Source organism: Fulmarus glacialis, unplaced genomic scaffold (genome assembly GCF_000690835.1).
Source record: "Fulmarus glacialis isolate BGI_N327 unplaced genomic scaffold, ASM69083v1 scaffold26056, whole genome shotgun sequence".
Classification (NCBI taxonomy): Eukaryota; Metazoa; Chordata; class Aves; order Procellariiformes; family Procellariidae; genus Fulmarus; species Fulmarus glacialis.
Genome location: NW_009216608.1, coordinates 30,041 through 52,763, shown reverse-complemented (window position 1 = coordinate 52,763; position 22,723 = coordinate 30,041). Strand labels below are relative to the sequence as shown.

Sequence of the window (22,723 nt, the reverse complement as noted above, 5' to 3'; positions counted from 1 at the left end):
CTTCCGATGCATGAACAGATCCAGAGGCCCAAATTCAACAAACTCTTCAACCATGATATCTACAAAGTCAGGTGCATAAAGTCAGTATTGCAATAACCAGTGTTTGGAGTAATCTAATAAGCCTGTTACCATCTTTCCCCCCACCCCAGCAAGCTGGTTATAATATGTCTTTATATCACCTTCCTCAAAGTTTATTTCAGTGCTCAGAGTCCGAATTAAAAGGCTGAGAAGAGTGACTTTATGTAGTAAATGTAGTAAACGTAGTAAATGTACAGTAAATCTGGAAAAAAGCATTTCAAAGACCACAGGACAGAGCCTTCCTAGGGAAATAACTGCTGCCAGAAGGCTGGTTTGTATTGACACTACCACTATCACTCCAGCATTCCAACCTCAAGGAATCATCCTGTTAGGTACTTATTCAAAGAAAGCATTGGAAGAGGAAACTTGTTAGTAGAAAGGACTTTGCAGCTGCCTTGCTGTTTCAATTCCACTTCTGTCTGCACTGAAAAATCAAGAGGCAGCAGCTGCTAACCCCATCTCCCCCCGTGCCAGCACTGAACTGAATGGCTGCCCTGTCCCTACCAAGCCTGCTGCTTAAGCGTGCCGCCTAGAGATGTTTGCTGAACTCACTTTCTACATCACGGACGCAGACTCCATGGAGGAGGACGATGTGCTTGTGAGACACCTGCCTCATCATGCTTGCCGTTTCAAAGAATGCCTGTTAGAAAATGAAAGATATTAGCCATTAAACTGCTGGTCATTGTGGCAGTCATCCAAGTCTTTAACAAATACAGAGCATCAAGTAACAAAAAAATTTGCAAAAGCAAACTGTGTTTTTCAGTAACATAAAGGGTCAACAACGGCAGGGATGTGCCATCCCACTGTAGTAATGGGGCAGCGAGGCGCTGTCAGAGATGTGTTGTCGTTCACTAGGTCATGTAAGCAATCAATGCTCTTCTCCGCACTCTCGCAGACATGCGAGAGGTCTTAGCATCCCCTGTGTGACGCACTGGCCTCTCTTACTAGATGATTAAGCAAAATGGAGATCAAGCAAGTTGCCTGTGGCCATGTCAATGACAGAACTGGTGACAGACTCACAGCCCAACGCACAAGGCGGAGGCCATTTCTGGTAGGCAGCAGTACCCTCACTGAACTCCACGGCTCTCAACTGACACAGCTGCAAGACCGTGGGCATGGGTATGACGGTGCGTTTCATACCACAGAAAGGTCTGGGTCCGTTTTCCTTGTGCTTATGGTCTGTGTGCATGCAGGCTGGAAGTGAGCACTGGCATGCTCCAGCTAGACCCAATGCTGCTGCATGTCTAATGAGATCAGCTTACTGAGTATCTCAAAAGTGCTGGTCAATGATGGATTTGACTGCCTAAAATGGTGAGTTATACCTTCAGCATTTTCCCATTCCTCTACTATATACTCAACCATTTTTTTTAAAGCATTTTCATAGTTAATCATGTCCAATATTGTGAGACCCAGCATTTGTACTAAAACAGACAAAAAGGAAAAAACTTGCCAAAGAAATGTCTCGGTGGCTGGGGTCCAAGACTTTGAGGAGGACTTTAATCTCTTTTTCATTTTGATATCCTTCATTCTCATCATCTTTGTAGTTGAGAATCCCTGAGTAAATCTGTGTTCTCGTCCCTCTTCCAAGATGTTCGCCCTAAGACATAATACACGATATATTTTTCAAACCAGGACATGAAGCAAACAAGTGTAGATTTACACAAATACTTGAATCTGCACTCTATTCTGCCTCTCCAAGTAGAGAGCGGACTTAACCCTCCACTGATCTACCTACATATAGACAAAATTATTACAGCAAGAAACCAATGACAGTGTGTTATTCTTTGCTTTAGTAGTCTCTCTGAGCATACTCACCACTGTAAACTCCTTTGATATTAAAGGGCTATTACATCTCCATTAACATCAAACAGGTTCAGTGTGATTTAGCGTTATTAGACTAAACACCAAATGAATAAATAATAACTGGCCTCTTATTTACAGTAAGCTGCTGTTGAGGCAATCTTTAATGTGTTTCCAAAAGTTAGAGGAAGTAATATTTCAGTGGAACACTTTGTTTGAGAAAGCAATTTCCTCCTAAATAACAGCGGATTCCTTGGGATATTTTTGCAGGAAGTCTGCATGCTGACTGTAAATATACCAATCAAAAAACAATTAACATAACCTATATCTGTTCTCGCTGGTCAGTGATGCAATAAAAAAAAAACAAACCAAACTTTTTATTTAACTGAAGAAGTTAACTGCATGATTTAAGAGCTCAGGTCTTTTAGAAACATTAAATCTGATTTGTGCATTCAAGGCACTGTGTGTTTTTTGAAGTTTATTCAGGTCACCTGCATCACTAACTGCAAACAACTGTCAGAAAATTTGGGAACACAGGTGCTAAATCAGTTTGGAACACAAAATTTTGAATGCTAAGACTCTTCAGAGCTTTTGAATGTTTCACCCTTTTATTTTACTGTAGGACATTACCTTAAACCTCAAGTTGCCTGTTTCTCTGGTATGTCAGGCTTTAAAAGATACAGCCACATATAGCAACAAACCAGCTAGGAAAAGCAGCTCTTAAGACTTTCATGATTTTTTAAGAATGACCTTAGAAGCACCTCTTTCCACAGACACTAGAAAATTGCTCAAATATCAGTTTGATTTCTAGTGAAAGGCATTACTTCCAAGCTTCTCTTCTTTTTCCACACAAGGACATATAAACATTTAGATTCTCAATAAGAGGCTTTAATACAAATAAAGATTCAAATGAAGTTTTGCTGAGGAGAAATGGGAGTGGAAGAACCAGCCAGAATGGGGTGATTTTATATTACTTAACCGGGTACGGTGGGCTGTCACACTTCTGTGATTATAAGAGAGAAACACAGTTCAGCAGCTACTACCTGCATGATTTCTTCCTTGAGGATTCGATGGAAACTCAGCTGCCCTAGGTGATAAACGGGCTGCCATTCCTGCGCCTTTTTGGTTGCAACTAGCAAGTTGGAGATTTCTGGAAGGCAGGGAGAGAAAATATTCTTTAAGACTTTTCAAAGATAACTGCATTCACTCTTCTCAGCCAATAACATTATTGTATGTGCTCACTGCAAGGTAAATCCCCAAATGAATGAGGAGGAGGGAGAAAACAAGAAACTTCGACTGAACTTCTGCTCAAGTAATTTCTACTCTGTCATTCAACACAGAGTTCACTAAAGGAGAGCTACATATTTTATATTATATATACAATCTTAGTATTAGCCGTATTAGGGCTGGTATTAAGAAACGGATAGTGTTTACTGCAGAGAAATACCCGGGACTGAAAGAGGCAATACCTCTGCTGTACATTAAGTAAAATAACACACTGCCGACAGGTACATCTCCTTTCCAGTGTGCAGATGGGTAAGGGGTAGCTGCAGTCTCATTTCCTCTCTTTACCCCCTTGAAAATGTCTTGCTCTCTGGGAAACACTAACAGTCTGTTTCCAGAGCACTAGAATTAGATTGGGGAATGGGAAATGAACAGAAGGAAAAGACTAAAAAGCCTGGTGCTTCCTCCCCCCTGCTTCTGGTCAGGGAGAGGCATGGTTAGATCCAAAAGTCTTGCACATGAATTTTGTCTTCCTGTGTTTGACAGGAGGCGTTATTTATTATGATACGATAGTTTTAGATGTCTGTGTGCATGTGGCCTTCCCATTACTGGGAGCAGAACATGTGCGTCAGGGCTAAACCGTGATCTAGCACTCTGAAAACAATCAGTAATGAACCATACAGCAGAAAAACTGCTTTATTTCTGCATCCCCTAAACTTCTTTGTGAATAACCAATTAAATAGACAGATTCAAAAAAAGAAAAAAAGAAAAAGAAGAAAAAAAAACAGGGAAGAGACAGAACAGGGAACAGCACAAATAATGCACTGGATCCCACTGTAACTAATGCCAATGAAAAGCTGAAGCGGGCAGTCAACTCCTTGACCCGTTTTATTTTATTCCAAATACAGCTGTCAAAATGCAATCAAAATGTCAAAACGTTTAGTCTCTCCATGCTCCAGACAATTACCAGTGTCCTTCAAAGCGCTGATAAGCTCAGCGTCTATCTACAGAGTACTCTCCTCTAAAACCGTCAGAACAAGCAGGTAATTAACGTAGCTCAGTTATTCCCCTTATTCTAACAGGAAACCATTATCTGATCAACACAATCACGCCACTGTGTTTCCTCTTTCATAACAAATTCAGCTGCAAGACTTGTAGTTTATAACAAACAATTTTAGTAAGTGTTGGCATTAACAGTTTAACAAATGCACAATTGTCCCAGCCCTCTAAAATCTGACCTCGCAGATGGATCTACTGCCCGCAAGGCTGTTCTGCTTGCTAACAGTTGCGGACCAAGCCTTCCCTGCTGCTTCATGAAGATAAACAGAGTAAACAACAGCTCATAATGAGAGCAAACAAGCTTTAAACCAGAGGTTGCCACACAACCACGGCAGATTGCAATTCTCCTTTGCTAGAGGAACGCAACGTGATGCGTGGCGGCACTGTCTGGCATACGTGACTCGGTGGAGCAAAGGAAGAGCCTTATATGGTCCCCGCTTCGCCACAGCATTGCAGCCCATGACTCTGAGTCAGCTGTGACATTTTCTTTTCAAACAAATCTAGAGTTCCACCTCAGCCATTGATACTGCAGGGCCAGCTGTTCAGGTGCAAAAAGGGAAACCAGAACTTCTCTCACTCTCATTTGTAAAGTTCACACAAACAAGGCTCATGAGAAGCACCAGCCCTTGAGCATTCCTGTGCTGAGCTTGTAACATTAAAAGGAAACCCTAAAACCTTGTTCACAGTGCTTGCTTTTACTTTTTGACAAGACTCCTCCTCCACAGAGAAGGAAGAAACTTTATATATAATTTTTTAAGTGACAAAAGAGCTTCACACAAGAATACAGAACAAAGCAAAGACACTAAGAATGCCTCCTATTTCTGGAGTTTGTTTTCTTTCAACAAAGTTCATTGCTTCTCTTAAAGGACAGACTACCTCTTGGTTTTGGCTGGCAGCACCTCTTCAGTGTAAAGCTTATGTTGTCTGTTCGAAGTATTTGTCCTTTCAGGTGATCCATCAGCTCTTTTAAGGATGAGAAAGACTTGTTTGAACCATGTAGGAAGTACCCGCTTTTCTTCACGTTAATCTGGAAGTTCTTGTACTGGATTGAATTATTTATCATCTTCTATTAGGGGGAAGAGGGGAAAAAAAGAAAGCAAAATATCAATCATTAAAATGAAAGAAAGTTTGTAAAGTCATAAAAGCTCCCCAAAAGCCTTTATAATTACATGTAGGACCAGTTAATCACTTGCTCCTAAGCTAGGGTCCTCTAATTAAACTCCAACAAAGTAGAAAAAAAGCCCTGAAATTCTTATAACCTTCAGTCCCAGGAAGGCTCATAATAACAGAGTGGAAGAAGAGCAACATAAAGATGCAATCATCTAACAAGTCCAATTATGGCTTCTGTGTTTTGCAGAGCCTGAGAGTATGCAGAGGCCCTGACTCTTCAGAAGGAATTTTCTCTTCACTTGGTCAAGAATTGCAGAATCTGGACCACGGTTTCAAAATCTGAACTTAAAAATAGCGAAATTCCCTTTCACAACCTAGATTGTTCAACAAGTGAAACAAGATTTCAGGCTGTTGTTCAAACTTTCCAGTTTCATTCAGAGGTATTGGGGAAGAATGACTGAACTTTTGTACTTATCTATCTCAAGCCCATGCCTTTCAAGTTCTACCCTCTCCTCCTGCTTCCTCACCCCTACCATACCGCAGCTTTGCGTCACCTCTCTCCTTCCTCTCTAAGCCTTGCAATGATTTGAATGATTTCCAATACAAAAAAAAAAAAACCCTAGTCTTTAGCTCATTATCAGATTACTGCTAGGAATGCCACATCTGATGTACCTCTGAGCCTTCAAAACAAGTCACTGTCATGAGAATGTGGTTAAAGTTCGTGCAGCTCCACCTCAACACATCCTGCTTCGTTCCCTTCCTGTCGCAGTTTGTTGATGGCATATTCCGTGCTGAAATAGTCAATGTACAAATGAGGAAAACCAACAAATGAGCAGTTGCATCCAAAATCTATTATTAGTAAATACACAGGAGAGTAATCCTATATTTAGAACAAAAATGTGTAACAGCAACTTAGAAATATTTATATTATTATTAAAACATGATTTAATTGTGTGCATTACACACACTCACATTTAAATGCAAAAGAACAAGGGAGGAAAGTTTTATTAAGCTCTTAGCATGCTCAATGGGGAAACCCCATCCAACACAGTGCGCACATAAGCTCTCAGTTTTCTCTGTGTTGCATCTTCAAACACAAAAAGAAAAGCCAAAAAGGTGGGCAGGAGGGAAAATAATTGCTTTAGCTGTTTAAAAACAACAAAGGCTTTGTGCCTCCATGCAAGGACTCCCAGGATCAGTGTAGATACAGTTCAATGTTGTTTACCTAAAATATTCCCATCTGTTCAGCTGGCAATGATCTTTATAGCTATTAGTAAAGTAAGCCTCAAAATACTCTTATAGTGAGGAAACACTGGTTTTATAGATGAGTAAGTTGATGTGGTGAGAAACGGTGACATTTTTTCATATAATCATTAGAAAAAATAAGTTGTTCTACAACCTTTTGTTAACTAACAACCTTCCAAATGTCAGATTTCCTCAAGGGATTCAATATGCAGCAGTACTAGAGTGGAATTATTCAACTGGAAAAGTTAAAATCAAACATTTTACTAACCAAATGGGTCCATGGCATCCATTTTTTATGTTGTGCTCAATCAGTGGGGGAGCCACATCTGTGCAGAGGTAATGGTGGGCATCTGCTGTAAGTCTGAAGTACCCGTCTACCAACGATGCAAACGACAGGGCCTCATCATGCGAAGACAGTTTTAATTCCTACAACAAAAAGATATTTTAGTCAAGAATTCTTACAGTTCCAGAGTGTTTTAATATCCAGCAATTTTTGCATAGAGTGGCTAAAAATTGTCCAGAAACCTATGACAGAAAACCATACATATTTAGGGAGCCAACACTAACCATTCTCTTTCCTGCCCGCTCATTGCTGGCTAGAAACTTCCATTCTCCAGCGTGACTTATATTCTGCTGCATTCCTACGTGAGATCTCTAAGGCAAAGTCTTGTGCCAGCCTTTGTGAAACATGAGAAATTCAGGACTGGGGCAGTCATGTTGGATTTGAAGCCAAGGGCACTCTGGCAGCTCCTTTCCAAATTCTAACAGCTGGCAGCCCACACCAAAAAGAAGAGAGTCTATACACCGACTCTCCTCTGCCTCCCTCCCAGGTCCTCTCTGCATTTGTCTCCTCTCCCTCTGCCATCCTTGCTGAGTTCCTCTTTCTTGACGCTGCTTTTGGCTATCCAAGCTCTACAGAGGAAGGCCACAGGCTAAGAAGCGTATCAAGGAGGCCACCAGGCAGTGGTGGTATGCAGTAACAAGCATACAGAAACAACTGTGCTCACCAAGTTGCTGCTCTTCTAACTAGCCCTTTTGCATTTGTACAGCGTTGAGGACAGCATATTTAACTGCTATTTAAGAGTCCCATTAGAAAATGTTCCTCACGGATGTTGTCACCTGTTGCCCAACAACACGGTGTCACTATAGCTTCCCATGGGAGGGAAACCTATCCAAGGTTTGGTCCTTACCATTCTTTTGTTGTCCTGCTTGTTAATGCTAACTGTAGACTCCTTGATGACAATGTGGGTGATTTCAGGAAAATAGGAAAAATTGTTCCATGAGTTTCGAATTTTGTGTTTTTCTTCATCCTTTTTGGTTTTGCCATCAGATTTTTTCTTCTTCTCTTTCTCTGTCTGTACAGACTGCAAATATATTTTGGATAAAAGTATACTAATAAAAACATTATCTTTTTTTAGCACAGTGTTTTTACTCTAAAACAAAAATTCATGACAAATTAATCTTCCACGGCTATTTAATTCTTGAATGCTTTTTGCACTGAATTATCAATTCATTTACACATTCAGTGTATCTGTATTGCAAGGATAAACTTCTATCAAGAATTGTCCATGAGTATTCATGAGGATGAAAGCAAGCAGTCATTAGCTAGGCGACTTACCTCTCTCTTGATATGCTAGGAATAGTTTTAGTAGCCGTACGGGGCTGGAAGGGTTCTACTGAAATTTCTAAATTATGTACTTGAAATACTCTCTCAGAGCTCAGCCCAAAAGCAAGAGCCACATTCTTCTCTCACTGCATGCCTCAACTGCCGACAGCAGATGAAATTCTGCATGCAGACCACAGTGAAGCTGAGCATCTTACAGGTCAAAAATTATTGAAAATTATTAGTAACTACTTATTTAAAAAAGATAATGTTCAGGTTGAGTAAAGCTAGTCACAGAAAGGTTCTCACTGAGATCGAAGTCTTTGGTTTAGGCATTTAAATAAATATAATCTATAAATCAGCAGAAACAGGAGCCTTACAAGAAACAGGTTGCACTTCTTGCAAGGTTTTCTGCTCAAATATCAGTTCTTCCTTCCCTCCTCCCTTTAATATCATCATTTAAAACAGAAATTCTCCATCAGAGATAGAGATAGTTAGGTTACATCTAAATGGAGTGAAGCACAATACCTTCTATGCTACAAAAGATAGCTATCAGTAGGGTTCTCATCACTGTGGGGAACTGAGGCAAGCAAAAAGAGGTCTATTTGTTCAAGTATTATATGTGGGGAAAAACTGTAGAATACACCATAATCTCTTCAAACCTAGAGCATATTTAATATTTATGTACAAACATTATTGAAGAGGTTAAGCAAAGTGACCTCAATTAGCAGCACTGAAACAAGGAACAACATACAAAATATCACTGACTTGAAAAAGCTTAGCTTTAATGTCAATATATTTTAATTTATCCATGAAAAGCCTATGAGCATGAGCAAACATGGTACCTGGGGTGCCATATACAGAAAAAGCATTAACAGACTTTGATATCAAGACAGAGCACCAAACCATAAGGGCCTGCCTCCACAGACATTAATCTTCCAAGACTTGTGTCTGGTCTGGCAGATATAGTACAGTATTTCATTTTCCCAGTGAATCTTCCTGGTGAACAGGTTGCCCACAGAGGTTGTGCGGTGTCCATCCTTGGAAGTTTTCAAGACCAGAATGGATAAAGCCCTGAGCAACCTGGTCTGATCTCAAAGCTAACCCTGAACAGGGGGTTGGACTGCAGACCTCCTGAGGTCCCTTCCAACCTGCATAATCCTATAATCCGATGAAAGAAGTCCTTTCAATAAAAAGCTGATTTGCAGTGTCTGAAGATCAAGACCATTTTTTAACAGTTGTTATGCCCCCAAAAGCAATCCTCCAATTCCCGTTTATCAAGGGATACTTACATTTGGCTTGAGCCTCCACTGAATTCCATTGTTTCCCGTTACGATGACTTCATATAGTGGGACGATCTCATTGTCTCCACAATTAAATCTATTTATTTCATTCTCAGATGAAATCAGCAAAAACGAAGTCTCAAAAATTTCTGCTCCATAATGTTTAGTCAAGGTCTCCATTGTTGCTAAGTATTTAACTTTCAGATCACGTGGAGACACATTACTGTCACAAATGGTTTTGTTGTTAAACTCTTTAAGGAAATGCTTGAAAACATTATTTATCCGAATCCTGGTTAAGAAATTCCTCTGTCTGATAGTCTTGTTCAAAGTTTCAGGAATATAATGCTTATAACTAGAAGGAAAAGCAATGCCATAGTTAATACTGTTGTCTCCTAAACTTTTAACTCTCTAAAACGTGCAACTGCCTTACTTTGAAAGTTACACAGAATAAGATGCAGTAAATCACTGTGAAGTTGATACTGCAGCAATGGTTTACAGCATTAATAGCCAACAGGAATTCAAATAATAACCTTATCTGAAAGCTTTTTAGTCATTCAAATCAATAACATAATTTATTCTAACATTTTTTTCATTAGGTTGCCACTTAACAACGCTGCCATTTCTGAACATACTAACCCAAAACCCTGAATTTAGAGCAAGTCAATTGGTACCCAACACATCAGTATGCTGGGTGCACTAGCTGCATAAATGTCAAATACTCTCCAGATGAGAAAAAATTCAGGTTTTCTAATACATATGCCTATTGACAAGATTAGGAAGACCCACTTAGCAATAGTAGTGTTGAAGCTTGTAACTCCTGTACAGTCAGATCCTGGAAGGTAAAATGCTTAAAATCCCTTCTGAAGAGAAGACCCAACAGTGACAAAGAAGTTATCCTAACTTACCTGGTATCTTTGGGAAGCTCCGGAAGCTTCACGTTTTTCTTGATGGCATCGTGAGAGATTGCAAGGACAGCCATCCCCAGACATTCGTTTTCAATTTCATGAACCTCTTGATCATTTTTAGGATCACGGATTGGTGCCAGGCCTTTTACTAAGTCATACTGCCCCTTAATAGGAAGCAAAGAAGAAAGCTGCCAGATTTGGTGTTTGTCATAGTTTATCTATGAGCAACCAACACGTCACAAGATCACAGGCTCTCCTTGAGCAAGGAGAGTCACTCAAAAATGAAAGCCAGGACAGGAAGGGGGAGGAAAAGAAGTAAAGAGCTGTGCAACAGATGCAGTCTTCTCTTAGACCAGAGAAACAAACACAGGCAAGCACTAGTCACCCCGCAAACTGTGCCTATTTGAGAAGAAACACCAACATTTGTGCCTGATAGAAGTCTTTTAAAATGACAGTTTGTGGAACAGGTGGAATCACCATGCGGATCGTCACAGCACATCCATCCCACATACAGCCCATAGCGCTGCAGCTTTCACCCAGAATGTGTGTAGACACCCAGGTAGAACACCTGCACTGCTCAGACACTTCCAAAACCCCTGTCCCCTTCTTTTATACATGAGCCCACCAAAAATTCACTTTTTTTGTAACTAACTAAAGAAAGCACCACCCCTATCCCCTTCTAGCACCATCATGGTTTTTTTTTCTGGTACACAATAAATACTTCGTGTGTCTGCTTCATCTCTGCCCTTCACCACCTGGTGTCTCTATGAACCCCGTGCACTCAGTCTCTAAGCCACATCTCAAAGCCAAGATTGCAAACTCTGTGGCAGCCGCCTTGCTCTGGGACAGTCTGAAAAATATTTGGTTACCAAAGAGCACAGACATTTCTGTTGCCTTATACTAGCATTAGTGTTTTTCTGTTTGGCTTTTTTAAAAATGTTATTACCCAAAAGTAAAATTCTGCTTAATCCGATATTGTCTTACAATATTCATTAGGGTCCCTACTGATTCCACAACTCAAAAGGTGTTTTCATTCTTTTTGCTGGCACTCAAAAAACAAGGGAAAAGAAAAAACAAAAGGACAAAACCCAGTTTTGCAGCATGTTTTCAAACAGTGATTTTGCAAAGCTGCATACAGGTACACAGGAATGTTCATATGGAACAAGGTGTAAGTTAGTTTGATTACACAGAAAAAATATTTGCTTCTTTTATTACTTCAGAATGCAAGTGGTACCGTTAAAATGCACACATAGCTGTGGCTAACTTGGTATTTTCTTTTATTGTGGTTTCACAACAAAACAACAAGTATTGACTGGAGCAGCTTCATGCTATCTCTTTTTCTGAAGGACATAACCATATTTCAAAATCTGAAAATTCTGCAGTAATTATAGTCAGAATTAACAGCAAACATGTTTTCCTCCAGTACATTTAATTTGCTCATTTCACAAGCCTTCATCAACTTCAAACTTCTCATTTCTTTGGCAAAACCAGACAGTTTCTCATCTGCAAAATCATTTGTGTGTATATAAACTTTTTTGTACAAGAGCACAAGCTTTCTGAAATAGGGACCCTGCCTATGTGCCATGTCCATCATGGTGCATGTACCGCCAACAAGTGGGAGGCACAACAGAAGGAAAGAAAAACTGCATGTAAGCAGGCTGTGTGACAGTGGTGTTATCAAGTCAATGTTTTAACACCACACAGTAAAAAAGACTCATTAAAAGGACACCACATTGTCAATTTTAATACTGCTACTGTTCATCTATAGGAATATAAATGTCAAAGTCACTATGTGCAAATGTTTTGCAAAAGAAAAGGTGATAGCATTTATATCCAAAACTGTTTAATATTAAAAGAAAGTATGCTATAAAAATATAGCCCTTTTCGGATTGTGAGATAGACAGTTTCTTTATACGTCCTGCATATGGGTAGATTGTTCTTGATGTAGCAAATTCTCTCCACCACGCAGAAGTATGAAGAACTTCTCAACACTTATCAATACTAACAGGTAAGGTTACATGTACTTTAAAAGTTTGAAGATATGTCTTTAAAGCAGCTTCTACTGGATCAAATAGTTTTTGTGTGACTACAATGGCAACGTGTGATACTTGCAAGCAACCTCTTACCTGGGCAAAGATGTATTCTAATGAGTTTGCATCAAGTATAGGGGTTCCTTCTGGCGCCAGCTTCTTCTCGTAAGAGTTCTTTGCCTTCCTTGGCGAATGCCTCCACACCGAGGGTTCGTTTTCACTAGTCCCATGCCAGTTTGTGAAGTAGTATCTTGCAAGAAGAGAGGAATAAGCTTTAAAAACTTTTTGGGAAATCCTCCATTTACATTAGATACATAATTTAAACTTTTAAAAGAAAACCAGTTACAAGTCAAAATCCATCAATCTTCTGCCCTGAGGCTCCAACTTAAAGTGGTCCACTGCTGAAATTGCATGCCCGGCCTGAGGAACTGGGGAAAAATGGTGTATTAGTCAAAGGTCTTCAGCGTTTCCACTCAATGGTATCTCACTCTTAACTCACATGCCATGCCTGCCTGCCTGTCACATCCCTGCGTAGTAGTCCTCTGAACAAGAAGCTGCCTCTCAGATGACAATTACGTATCCATCACCTCTGACTTCGGTTGAGCAGTGTAAGAAAGTGTAGTGCTTCTGCTGTACAATGGTTGGCATTTGCATTCCAAGCTAAAATGGCTCATCTGAAGGGCTAACAAGACTTCAGACCTTCCCCTCTACAGGCACCGAAGCAAGGGCAGAACTGCCGTGAGCAGCTCCCCCGTGGCTGGAGTGGGAAGCAGTGCTATGCCTCGCTCCCTGGAATTTCTGCTTCCCTTTGGTTTTGGATGGAGCTGGTGAAAAAGACACTAATTCAAATCATCTGGTTTTAAAGGGGTGCAGTCAATCTTCTGTGTATATTGCAAACAAGCTTTTTACTCATATCTGTACACAAGGCTATTTAATTGAAAACCTGCTAAAGGAGTTGGCATCTGCCAAAAATAAATGAAATTTTGGAATTCAAGCCTCTCTCAGCACCTTTTGAGAAATCTTTGCCTAAATTTTTCCAGAAATTGGTGTTTATCTGGGTTCTAGTAACATCTTAAATCAAGTAAAATTTAGTTAAATCTGGTTTGCATCAATTTGCCTTTTGCAAAGGTTCATGCCTTGCACATGATCATGAACTACTTACAATTAAAAGGTTACAGCAGAGCAGATTTATCCAACTGCTAAGTAGGAAGGATTTCTATAAGAATATGTCAGTCTAACTCCAGAGGAGCATTCAGCACTAGCAAGAGCAAACAACGCAGAATCACTGCGTTGTGTGTATATATATTTATTTTACTGCGTTAACACAAAGAGACGTATGAAATCAGACATTTCTGATGGACAGTGAGGACCATGTCACATAATTTGTTTCACATTACCATGACATCTCAACAGCTAAGCTTTTAATGTCTACCTAAATATGTGATCAGCAAAATCATAAGCACTTTTTGTGACCAAAATGAGATCAAACAGCTTTACACAAGAAAAAGACAAATGAATGTGAATGGTAATAGACACTGCACATAAAAGAATTAGTAAAGAAGAAGTGCGTGGAAAAGACCTAAGGTTGTAGGTAGAAAATGCTGACGCATGTGATGGGTATATCCAACTGGAAATACACGTTTTCTGTACTGAAAGAAAAAGCTGAATAGATAAACTACCTTATAATCTACAAACACATTTTGAGATTACAAATAACAAATCTGTTTAAATAACAAATCACTATGTTGCCCAAGCAGTTTCATTTCAAATATAACGCAATAAAAATTGCAAGAGACTGTCCTAGAAGACAGGAAGACAGCAGGCAGGCAGTAAGTCAACTGGCAAATGCTTACAAAAATTATGGTGCAGGACAACCCGCCTGCAAACGTGTGTGTTTTAAAATAATGTGACTATATCCTCATGATTTGTCTCTGACCAGAATGCGAGTTCATGGATTAAGCCCCAGTTCTGCAGTGGTTGAGGTTGGTGTGCATCAACGTCAGTGCAGAGCCAGGATCTTAAAGAGCAAAACAAAATTAGTACTTTTAGTTCAGCACCATGTGTTTTAATCACACGTGTTATCTGCACGGTAAGTTGACCATTCAAATGAAGAATTATGTATCAAATACTCTTGAAGAGGTGAGGCTTTCTGTACTGTGTTTCTGTCCATCCTCTTTTTGGTAAGTCTTTCTAAGTCCCCAAAAAGCATGTATCTATAGCATGAGTAGGAACACCAACACACAACTATGTCAAAAACTCCTTACAAGTACTGTAAGATACTGCAGAACTCCTTTGGTTGAAGCATAAAAAGCAAAGTAAATCCTTCTGCCTCCAGGAAATGATTTTGTTTCCAAGATGAGTGATAATTAGTAACTCCAATTCTTTCTGTATTTCCCAAAAATAATTATGGGCAAGGTATTGTGAGAGATAAGATGAGAATTTGCTCCTTTCCCCAATTAAACTGCACTGATTAAGACAACACTTATTAGTTACAATAAAAATTAGAGCCCCATTGTTTAAGGAACCACGTAAATAAAGAAGGAGAGTCCATGCCTTGAAGAGACCGATGGACTTGTGGTAAGAGGGAGGCAGATTATTACTATTCCACTTTCAGAAACAGAAACAGCAGCACAAACATTCCAATTCAGAAGTGCTGCAAACGAGCTGGAAAGGAGACTGTGCGCTCCTGAGTTTCAGGAGCATGACCTACTCCCCCTTTAGAGCGCTTTAGCCCAGGGCAGGCACCTGCGGCATGGGTGGGAGCCAGCGGGGGGGATTTTGGGAGTCAGCCCAACCAGGTCACCCCCGGGAAGGAGCCGTTTTCACTTCATCCGTTCAATCTGGCCAAGGAGTGCTGGATATGCTGGAGGGGGACCTGCTGTTCTCTTTCACCTACAGCGGCTCCGATAGTCCTTCTTTCCAGAGTTTCCAGAAACATGTGTATTGGGTCCCTTCTCCACACCAAGAGACACTGCTACCTCTGGCTTAAACACAATCCAGCTATGGAACAGTTAAACTCCTCCTCCATCAGCTGGTGTGCTAATTACTCCAGGATATTACAAAATACTGTGGTTTCTTATGTTGTAGACTGTTGATTTTTTTAAACTTGAGGCAAGTGAAAGAAATATAGGGCTAGTTTCTAGTAAAAATCAAGTCCTTTTAAAATATTACCAAAAGTATACCAGCTGGCACAGATCTGATGGGGAGAAGAGAAGGATGGGAAGTCACCACAGTCAGAAACCAAATCTAAAGCTTTCAGCAGTGGGAGAAAAATCAAACATCTAAAAGCATATGAAACTATTCAGTCACATAACTTCATTTTACATACATAATTTTTATAGGACATGACTAAATCAAACCTATCAATATAATGAAATTTCAGAAATAAGGTTGTCCACATAAAAATGATTTAGTCTCTAAATGATATATACAGTCTAATACACTGCACTATTACATAAGCCCAGACCATTTTCCTTTTTCAAGAGGAATTCTGCCTCTTGCAGAGCTCAGAATAAACAATATTCATTTAGAGAACAGTTTCACAATCCTGTGCTGCTCAGTGCTCAGCCCTGCTCTCAGCTCAGATGCCAAAGCCAAGACACACAATAGATCAGAAATGAAAGAAAGGAAAATACCACTTCACCAATACACTACAGTATTTCTAGGGAGACAGGAATCTTTAGATTAGCACCTAAACTCATATAATCTCTTCTTAAATGCATATGAAATTATTTTAAACACATATTATTGGCCCAAAGTTTGCCAGTTTTCATGCATGAAGTACATCTGACAAAGAGACATCCTTGCCAAACTTCAAATCCCAACTCCAAAGCTTAAAAAAATAAACCACCAGAACTTTTAAATACAGAAAGCAGGGCATTTTCCATAGCTTCGCTCTATAAAATGGTACAACAGAAAAATTTCCAGAAAATGAAGTTCAACATAGAGTAATTCTGCCCATATACCTTAAATTTGGTAGAGACGTGAACAGCCAAAGAGGATTTTTAAGAGGGAGCTGTTAACGCAGTTTTAAAGAAGGTGGTGTTACCCACCATGCAAGTAAGATGCAGTAAGAATGAAAGAGTACCTGGAGAGAACTCTCATCATTCACCCAAAGCAGAAACATATACACACCAAACACAGCGGAAACTATTTTTTAAGAATTGAGTTAAAAACAGCACCATACTTCTAATCAGAGGATTAAATTCCCACAACTACATTTTAAAAATACCACCTTCTTTTACTGAGAAAAGCACATCACATCAAAGAATTTCAGTATCAGGGGAAAATGCCCCAGATTCACATTATACCAAGAAATTTTATTATCCAGTATATGGTTAATCTGACTGATCTATTAAAGCAAGAAGAGGCACTTAATGCTCTGTAAGAGGCCATTAGAGTCCTCAGAGCTTCTTTCAGAGAGTCACTCAATTCCGTTATTGTATGGTGTTTATCTGCCAAACTTAATCACAGCTGTTTAAAGCTGAGATTAGCCAAAGTTAAGTCATTAGTATCACTAATAAACTGTGTTAAAGAAAAAAGAAAAGACTATACTATCCTCTTCCTCTTCTAAAAATAGGTATCGGTATTATAATTACTTGAAAAGCAAAGATCTTTTTGTTGACTGTCAGTATTTTTTTTTCTCGTAACAGTTCATCCAACAACAGTAACAACTGCAGTCTGGCACAAGTGTAATCAGAATTGAAACATCTTACAGTTCGAAGACCACATTTTCAAAGCTCCCTCTTTGTATCTGTATAGGCAAAGTGGTTGTTACTCTCTAATAAGCCTAGAAAACGGTTTGGATGCATAACCTGAGGTTTATACATGCCAGTTCTCTCATTAGCATGTACAAGTGATAGTCATGTTGTCTAAGTAGAGATTATCAGGAAAAAGATGTTAAAATGCATACAGCTGTATTACCACCTGAAGTTTTTTCCCTATAGCCCAAAATGACCACATATGAGTGTACTACATTTTAAGGAAGAGAGGGAGTATTACATAGAAGCTTATTTTCTTACAGTTGTACTCTGAAGAATCGACAAGAATGATCCATGGACTTGCTTTAGGAAGATGGGCAAAGTTTCTAGACTAATCATTCCTGGAAACAAAGCTTATTCCACATATTTTTCTCCTATATCATACACTTAAAGCTCATATTGATGCAAGAATAAAAATCAAAAAAGAAGGCAGCATAATGTGCAGAATTAGATTTCTATCAAATCCTAAAAGGACATCCTTCCTTTAGCTAGAGTATGTGACAGTGCTCAATAGTTGTCAGCATTACTGCTTTCATTTTTCAGTGGATGAGGGCTGGTGTACCCATTCAGCCCCAGACATCTCAACAGGCTACGTGCTATATTTTAAGAATGCTATCTGAAGTTCAGCCTGATGGTAGATGACAGATAAAGATCCTGGGAACAATGCTTTCTATTTTCTGATGCTTTCTCCAGTCTAGTGCATGCCACCCACAGCGAGGTCACACGGATTCCCCTACAGTCCTAGAGGAGAATTTCAAAAGCAATAGCACATTGCTTTTTCCTTTCAAGTTAATAGTAAAATTCCCATTTAGTACAGTTCACTTTGAACACTTCAAATGGAAATTGAAACATGCAAAATACTGACATAATAAAACAACATTTTTGAGCCATTTTTTTCAATTCAGCTTTTAGCTAGTTCAGTCACGTACAGCTTTGTGCATACAGGTTCTTCTGTTTTTTCAACTTCTGGGGCTTTTTTCAAGGTTACATAGCAAAGATGAAAAAAAAAAAATCAGGAGACATTTTAAGTTTTTCCTGTTAATCTCTTATCTATGCTGTGAAAAGCAAGCTGCTGCTTTTGGTTTTGCTTTCCTGCTTCTTCAGTGCGTTCAGTAGTAAGAGTTAAAGCATCTACATATGGTTAAGGAATCACTTTTCAGATGTTTTGCACTTACCTCATTCGATAATGGAGCCGGTGCGATGTTTTTTCATCTATCTTAAAGACCTGGTTTGGTGCATACCATAGTCTTTTGTTTTCATCATACAGTGCAAAGAGATTATGGCACAGAGGAGATATAGCTGTCAGAGAAAAGTAAACAAACATATGAATCATAAGGCTACAATACATATGCACACTCCAAAAATACAAATGCATAAAGCAAATATCTGATCTTGCAAAACACACCATAAAAAGAAACTGACACTAGGATTAGTTTAAAACAAACATTAGAAACTTATGGTTAAAGAAGAACTGCAAACTGTGCATTGGTTCACTCCATCGGTTTTATTGTGTATTAAACAGCATATCATTTCAGCTACTTCTAACAAACTTATTCTGAAATCCTGATTTTGCCAAAGGGCTGAACTTAAGAGGAAACTACTTAAAAATCTTCACGTTTTCCAGATCACAGAAATGGGTGTTTTAACAAAACCACTCAGCAATACCACAACTTTGTTCTCATTTTTATTTTATTAATAAATTTTACTCCCATAGTAGAAAGAGAAGGTTTTAGCAAAATGATGAAAATCCCCTTCTCATTAGCAAACAGGCAGAAAGCATAACATGTCATTTTTCCATTCTTTCCTAATTCAACAGAGGGTTTTCCAAAAAAGAACAAACTTTGGCTTGTGTGTCTAGGCTGACCTGCTTTAACCTTTGCATTTACATCACCCCAGAGAAAAACAGGTTATGGTATGTTTAGAGGTCTATTGTTGTTTGAATTCCTTGCTTCAGTTTCCTGCTCAATAGGAGGCAGTACCTTTTTGCAAAAGCCCTGGTCAGGCAAGCAGCTCTGTTGCAGAGAGCACTGTAGCGTGTGCTTCAGTGTCTTTCTGAAACTGGGCTAACTGCAGAGCACTTTGTTGGGGTCCTGCAGAATTCAGTGAAACCATTTCTATCATGAATTGGGGAGAAAGAGCAGAAGGGAAGAAGACAAGCCAAGGAAATAAAAACTGAAGAGCCTAATTGCAAAGTTCACAGAAGGTGGGGTTGGGCAGCCACTGCCTTCTGCAGGTCAACAAGCAGTACGTAGATGCCATCAATGGTTTAACTATTCAAGTTGTGATTTACTGCAGAGACCAGCATCACAGGCTTGCTGAAATGGGTAAGACTTTTGTACTTCACTACCATGTGCTGCAGACATAGTGAAGAGGAAGAGAAGGCAGAAAGAAGTTCCCTTAAGGAAAGCTCACTTTAAGTCATTTCTTCAAAGGTTTTAAACTTCCAACAGAAACTACTGGGGAAGTTGCACAGTATGTGGGTTCACACCCATACAAACAGCAGCACTTCACCGCTCTTACATGCTTACATGAACAGGTGGGTTTTAAGTACTCCTCATTTTCATTAAAACTATTCAAAACCAACAAGTACTTATTTGATGAGGTTTGTCCTTCAGATTCCCATCATTTCTGCTTTTCCAATGGAAGAGAAGCAATCAAGCAAGGAAAACTTATGCCCAGTTCACCTGTTTATACAGCCAGATTCACCACTCCTATAATCAGCTGAATAATATTTTGTGTGCCATGAAGCTTGGGGAACACAAAATTGGGATCACAGTGGGAAAGAACTTTAGAATTGTAAATATAAAAGTACACTTTGAGGTTCATGAGCCTCAAACATAGATTAAATCCACTAATTCCAGTAGAATTACATATATGTTCATATATTTTGCTGAGTCAAGGACCACAGTGACAAAGCAAGAAATCTTCATTATACATTTATGTATTACCACAGTTGTGCACAGTTCAGGTAATCTTAACTGGTGAATTTTTAGTACTACAGACATCATAACTCTCTGCAAAGAAGTGTCAAGTAACAGAAAATTAAAACTGGAAAAGTAGCAAATAGGTTTTGGTGGTTTTTTTTTTTTTTCCATTAGCCCTCTCCAACAGGACAGCTCCTGACAGGCTTACCAACTAGCACATGAGGTAAAATCAGCTTTACGTTAACTTATTTGTATGTGGTGTCTCCTCTTCTCTTAAAAGAAACCTAATCATCCCACCCAAATTAAAAAATCAGTACTTGTATCTGCCAGAAACCAGGGTGGGAGATCATCACTTTGTATGAATCTCAACACAGTCTCTCCCACCTTTTCTTACACTCCAAGCAGTTTAAGAACTGCCCAAACAGACCCTTGGCAAAAGTCTTCATCCTAGACTACACAACATGCATATTTCTTCTACCAACATTGACTTACATGCAGAGAAGGATGCATCACTTTCGATACTGTCAGGCCTTGCCACTGAGAATTTATATAAAATCCATATACTCACAACACTTCTTGGCAGCTTGAATACACAGCTCCTCCGAGGTAAACTCGCCACTGGTGTAATAAATGGGATTTTCATCTTGCAGGTAGAAAACTATTTCTAAACCCTGATGCTGAGCTTCCAGGTTTACTTCGCTCTTCTTTGTGCTCCTCATTTTTGCACAGAAAGCCATGGCTTTGCAATCTTCTTTTACGTTTAGATACTGAAAGTGGAGGAAAAATAGTTAAGGAAAATGTGAAGAAGAGTTTGAATATTTTCAAAACACAAATCCATTGCTTAACGAGGCTACTGCATACTATGCTGGGCTAGGCACAGCATTTCTCGAAGCCTTCACATTGGTGACCTGATCATTCAAAATCAGTACTTTTCACAAATGAGGGGAAAAGTGAAAAAAGAAATGTGAATTATTATTCTGCTTCTGGTAACTCTGTTCCTAACAATTCCCCTCTGCCGAAGTTCTTGTGGTTCCACAAATATTCTAGAAGGTTTCTCTTACTGTAAAGCAGGAATAACTTTCACATCCTTAAGCACCTAACTGGCTGAAAAACAATACTTGAGGCTGAGTAATATAAACAGTAAAATTTATATTTCCTTTAAAAAAAAACCCCAACATGTGAGCTTCTATTTTTACAATCTACTTTAACAGCTAAATATTTCTGACAGTTTTCTCACCTCTCAACCTTTGTTTTTTAAACTCCTTACACTTAGTGTGTCATGGTGAAATAAGCTCTATTGGAGAGTTACTTTTTATTATTACTTCTCTCTATCTCCAGAAGGAAAGAGTAGCACTAAGTAGGTTTAATGCAGTATCTTTTAGACAGCCAAGAATGCATACAAGACAGCTCTGACTCGACAGAAAATGCATGTTGCATTTTATACCCAGTGTGTAAATAGAAAGCCGAAAGAAAGTAGATGAACACACCCCCCGAGTACTATGGGGTCTGCGTTCCATGTTTTACTAAGCTTTAGCTCAATTAGCAACAAAAGCCCAAACCACCAATTCTATAGTTTACAAACTTAATCCTCCCACCGAAAACCAAACAAAACCAAACCTCAAAAGCCAACACACCTGCATTTATGTGACTGTCTGATCCTCTACGCAACTGAAACGGATTATCTTCACGCTCTCCAAGAGCAACTTGACTCTGGCTGAGGAAAAAAAAAAATTACAATTGTCAGGAATGGCTTTGTACAGTTTGAGGCACAAAATATATGGTCAGGCTGATAAAATGCCACTTGCAATCTGAGGGAATCTTTCCGTTAATATAACTGAGATCCAGATCTAGTCTCAACCAAAGACAGACATAGCAAGCATCTAGGAGTCTATGTAAGTCTACTGATTTCTTTTGACTCTTTAGGGGCGCCAGTTGCGACGCAAATAAAAACCAGGGGGAAAGCGTTTGTTATTCATTGTTTTTCTCATATTTTCAAAGCATCAACCATGAGTTTGGTGTTGTACTCATTGCAACCCTTAGCTGTGACACCAGAGGAGCATTCTTCTCTTTGTTTTACCTCCTTCATGGCTTTTGAAGTCACTTCATGCTTCACATTTTTAACTACATATAGCTAATTTCAATTCTTCCCTAGTCTCTATTGTTTCTTCCCCTTCCAGATTATCAGGGGTTTTTTTTTGTTTTATTCTCCTTTGTCTATGAAAGGTGCAGAGCCTTGAGTGGGCAGCAGAGAATAAGGAAGCTACTCAAGGGAGTATCATTGCAAGTCATATTTCTCTCAGAGGAACCTTGTTCACAAGGAGTGCAGCCCATGACTTCAGTGCCTTCCAGCAGCAGGGGCACCTTCCAAGAGCCTACTTTTTTTTCTTAAGCCTTACCTAACACCACAAACCACCTCTAGTATTCTGGGGCTGGTTTGCAAAACTAAACTACTCCCACCTGAAGTTACAGCTTATCCTTATCACCTGAAGCAAACCCGGAAAATATCAATACCATCTTTTTTTAGAGGTAGGCGTGACTCTATTTAAAGTATTGTCTGATACCAGGGCTGTAAAATCAACAAGATGCTACAGGAATACTTAAGAAGCAGAAGGGGGAAGAGTGGGCGTTGGTAAGAAGTCTCCTTAGTCCCAGTCCTGATGGCAGAGCCAGTGAAAGAGCTGGCACGCTTGGAAGGCATGGGT

At 39.4% G+C, this 22,723-nt stretch overlaps 1 protein-coding gene across 1 annotated transcript in view; it reads right to left on the bottom strand.

Annotated features, from left to right (window-relative positions):
* Positions 1 to 21,734, bottom strand: part of LOC104077951 (tyrosine-protein kinase JAK1-like) — a 29,747-nt gene extending 8,013 nt beyond the window's left edge. The window contains 15 exon segments of the mRNA XM_009579376.1: positions 1 to 59; positions 631 to 718; positions 1,529 to 1,675; positions 2,922 to 3,028; positions 5,038 to 5,227; positions 5,944 to 6,013; positions 6,015 to 6,062; positions 6,785 to 6,942; positions 7,707 to 7,880; positions 9,412 to 9,754; positions 10,308 to 10,471; positions 12,434 to 12,587; positions 18,273 to 18,396; positions 20,590 to 20,788; positions 21,656 to 21,734. The exon segment at positions 1 to 59 is cut by the window's left edge and continues 84 nt beyond it. Of these exon segments, the coding sequence (XP_009577671.1) occupies positions 1 to 59; positions 631 to 718; positions 1,529 to 1,675; positions 2,922 to 3,028; positions 5,038 to 5,227; positions 5,944 to 6,013; positions 6,015 to 6,062; positions 6,785 to 6,942; positions 7,707 to 7,880; positions 9,412 to 9,754; positions 10,308 to 10,471; positions 12,434 to 12,587; positions 18,273 to 18,396; positions 20,590 to 20,788; positions 21,656 to 21,661 (2,031 nt within the window). The 5' untranslated portion in view covers positions 21,662 to 21,734.
* Positions 21,735 to 22,723: the final 989 nt, after the last annotated feature.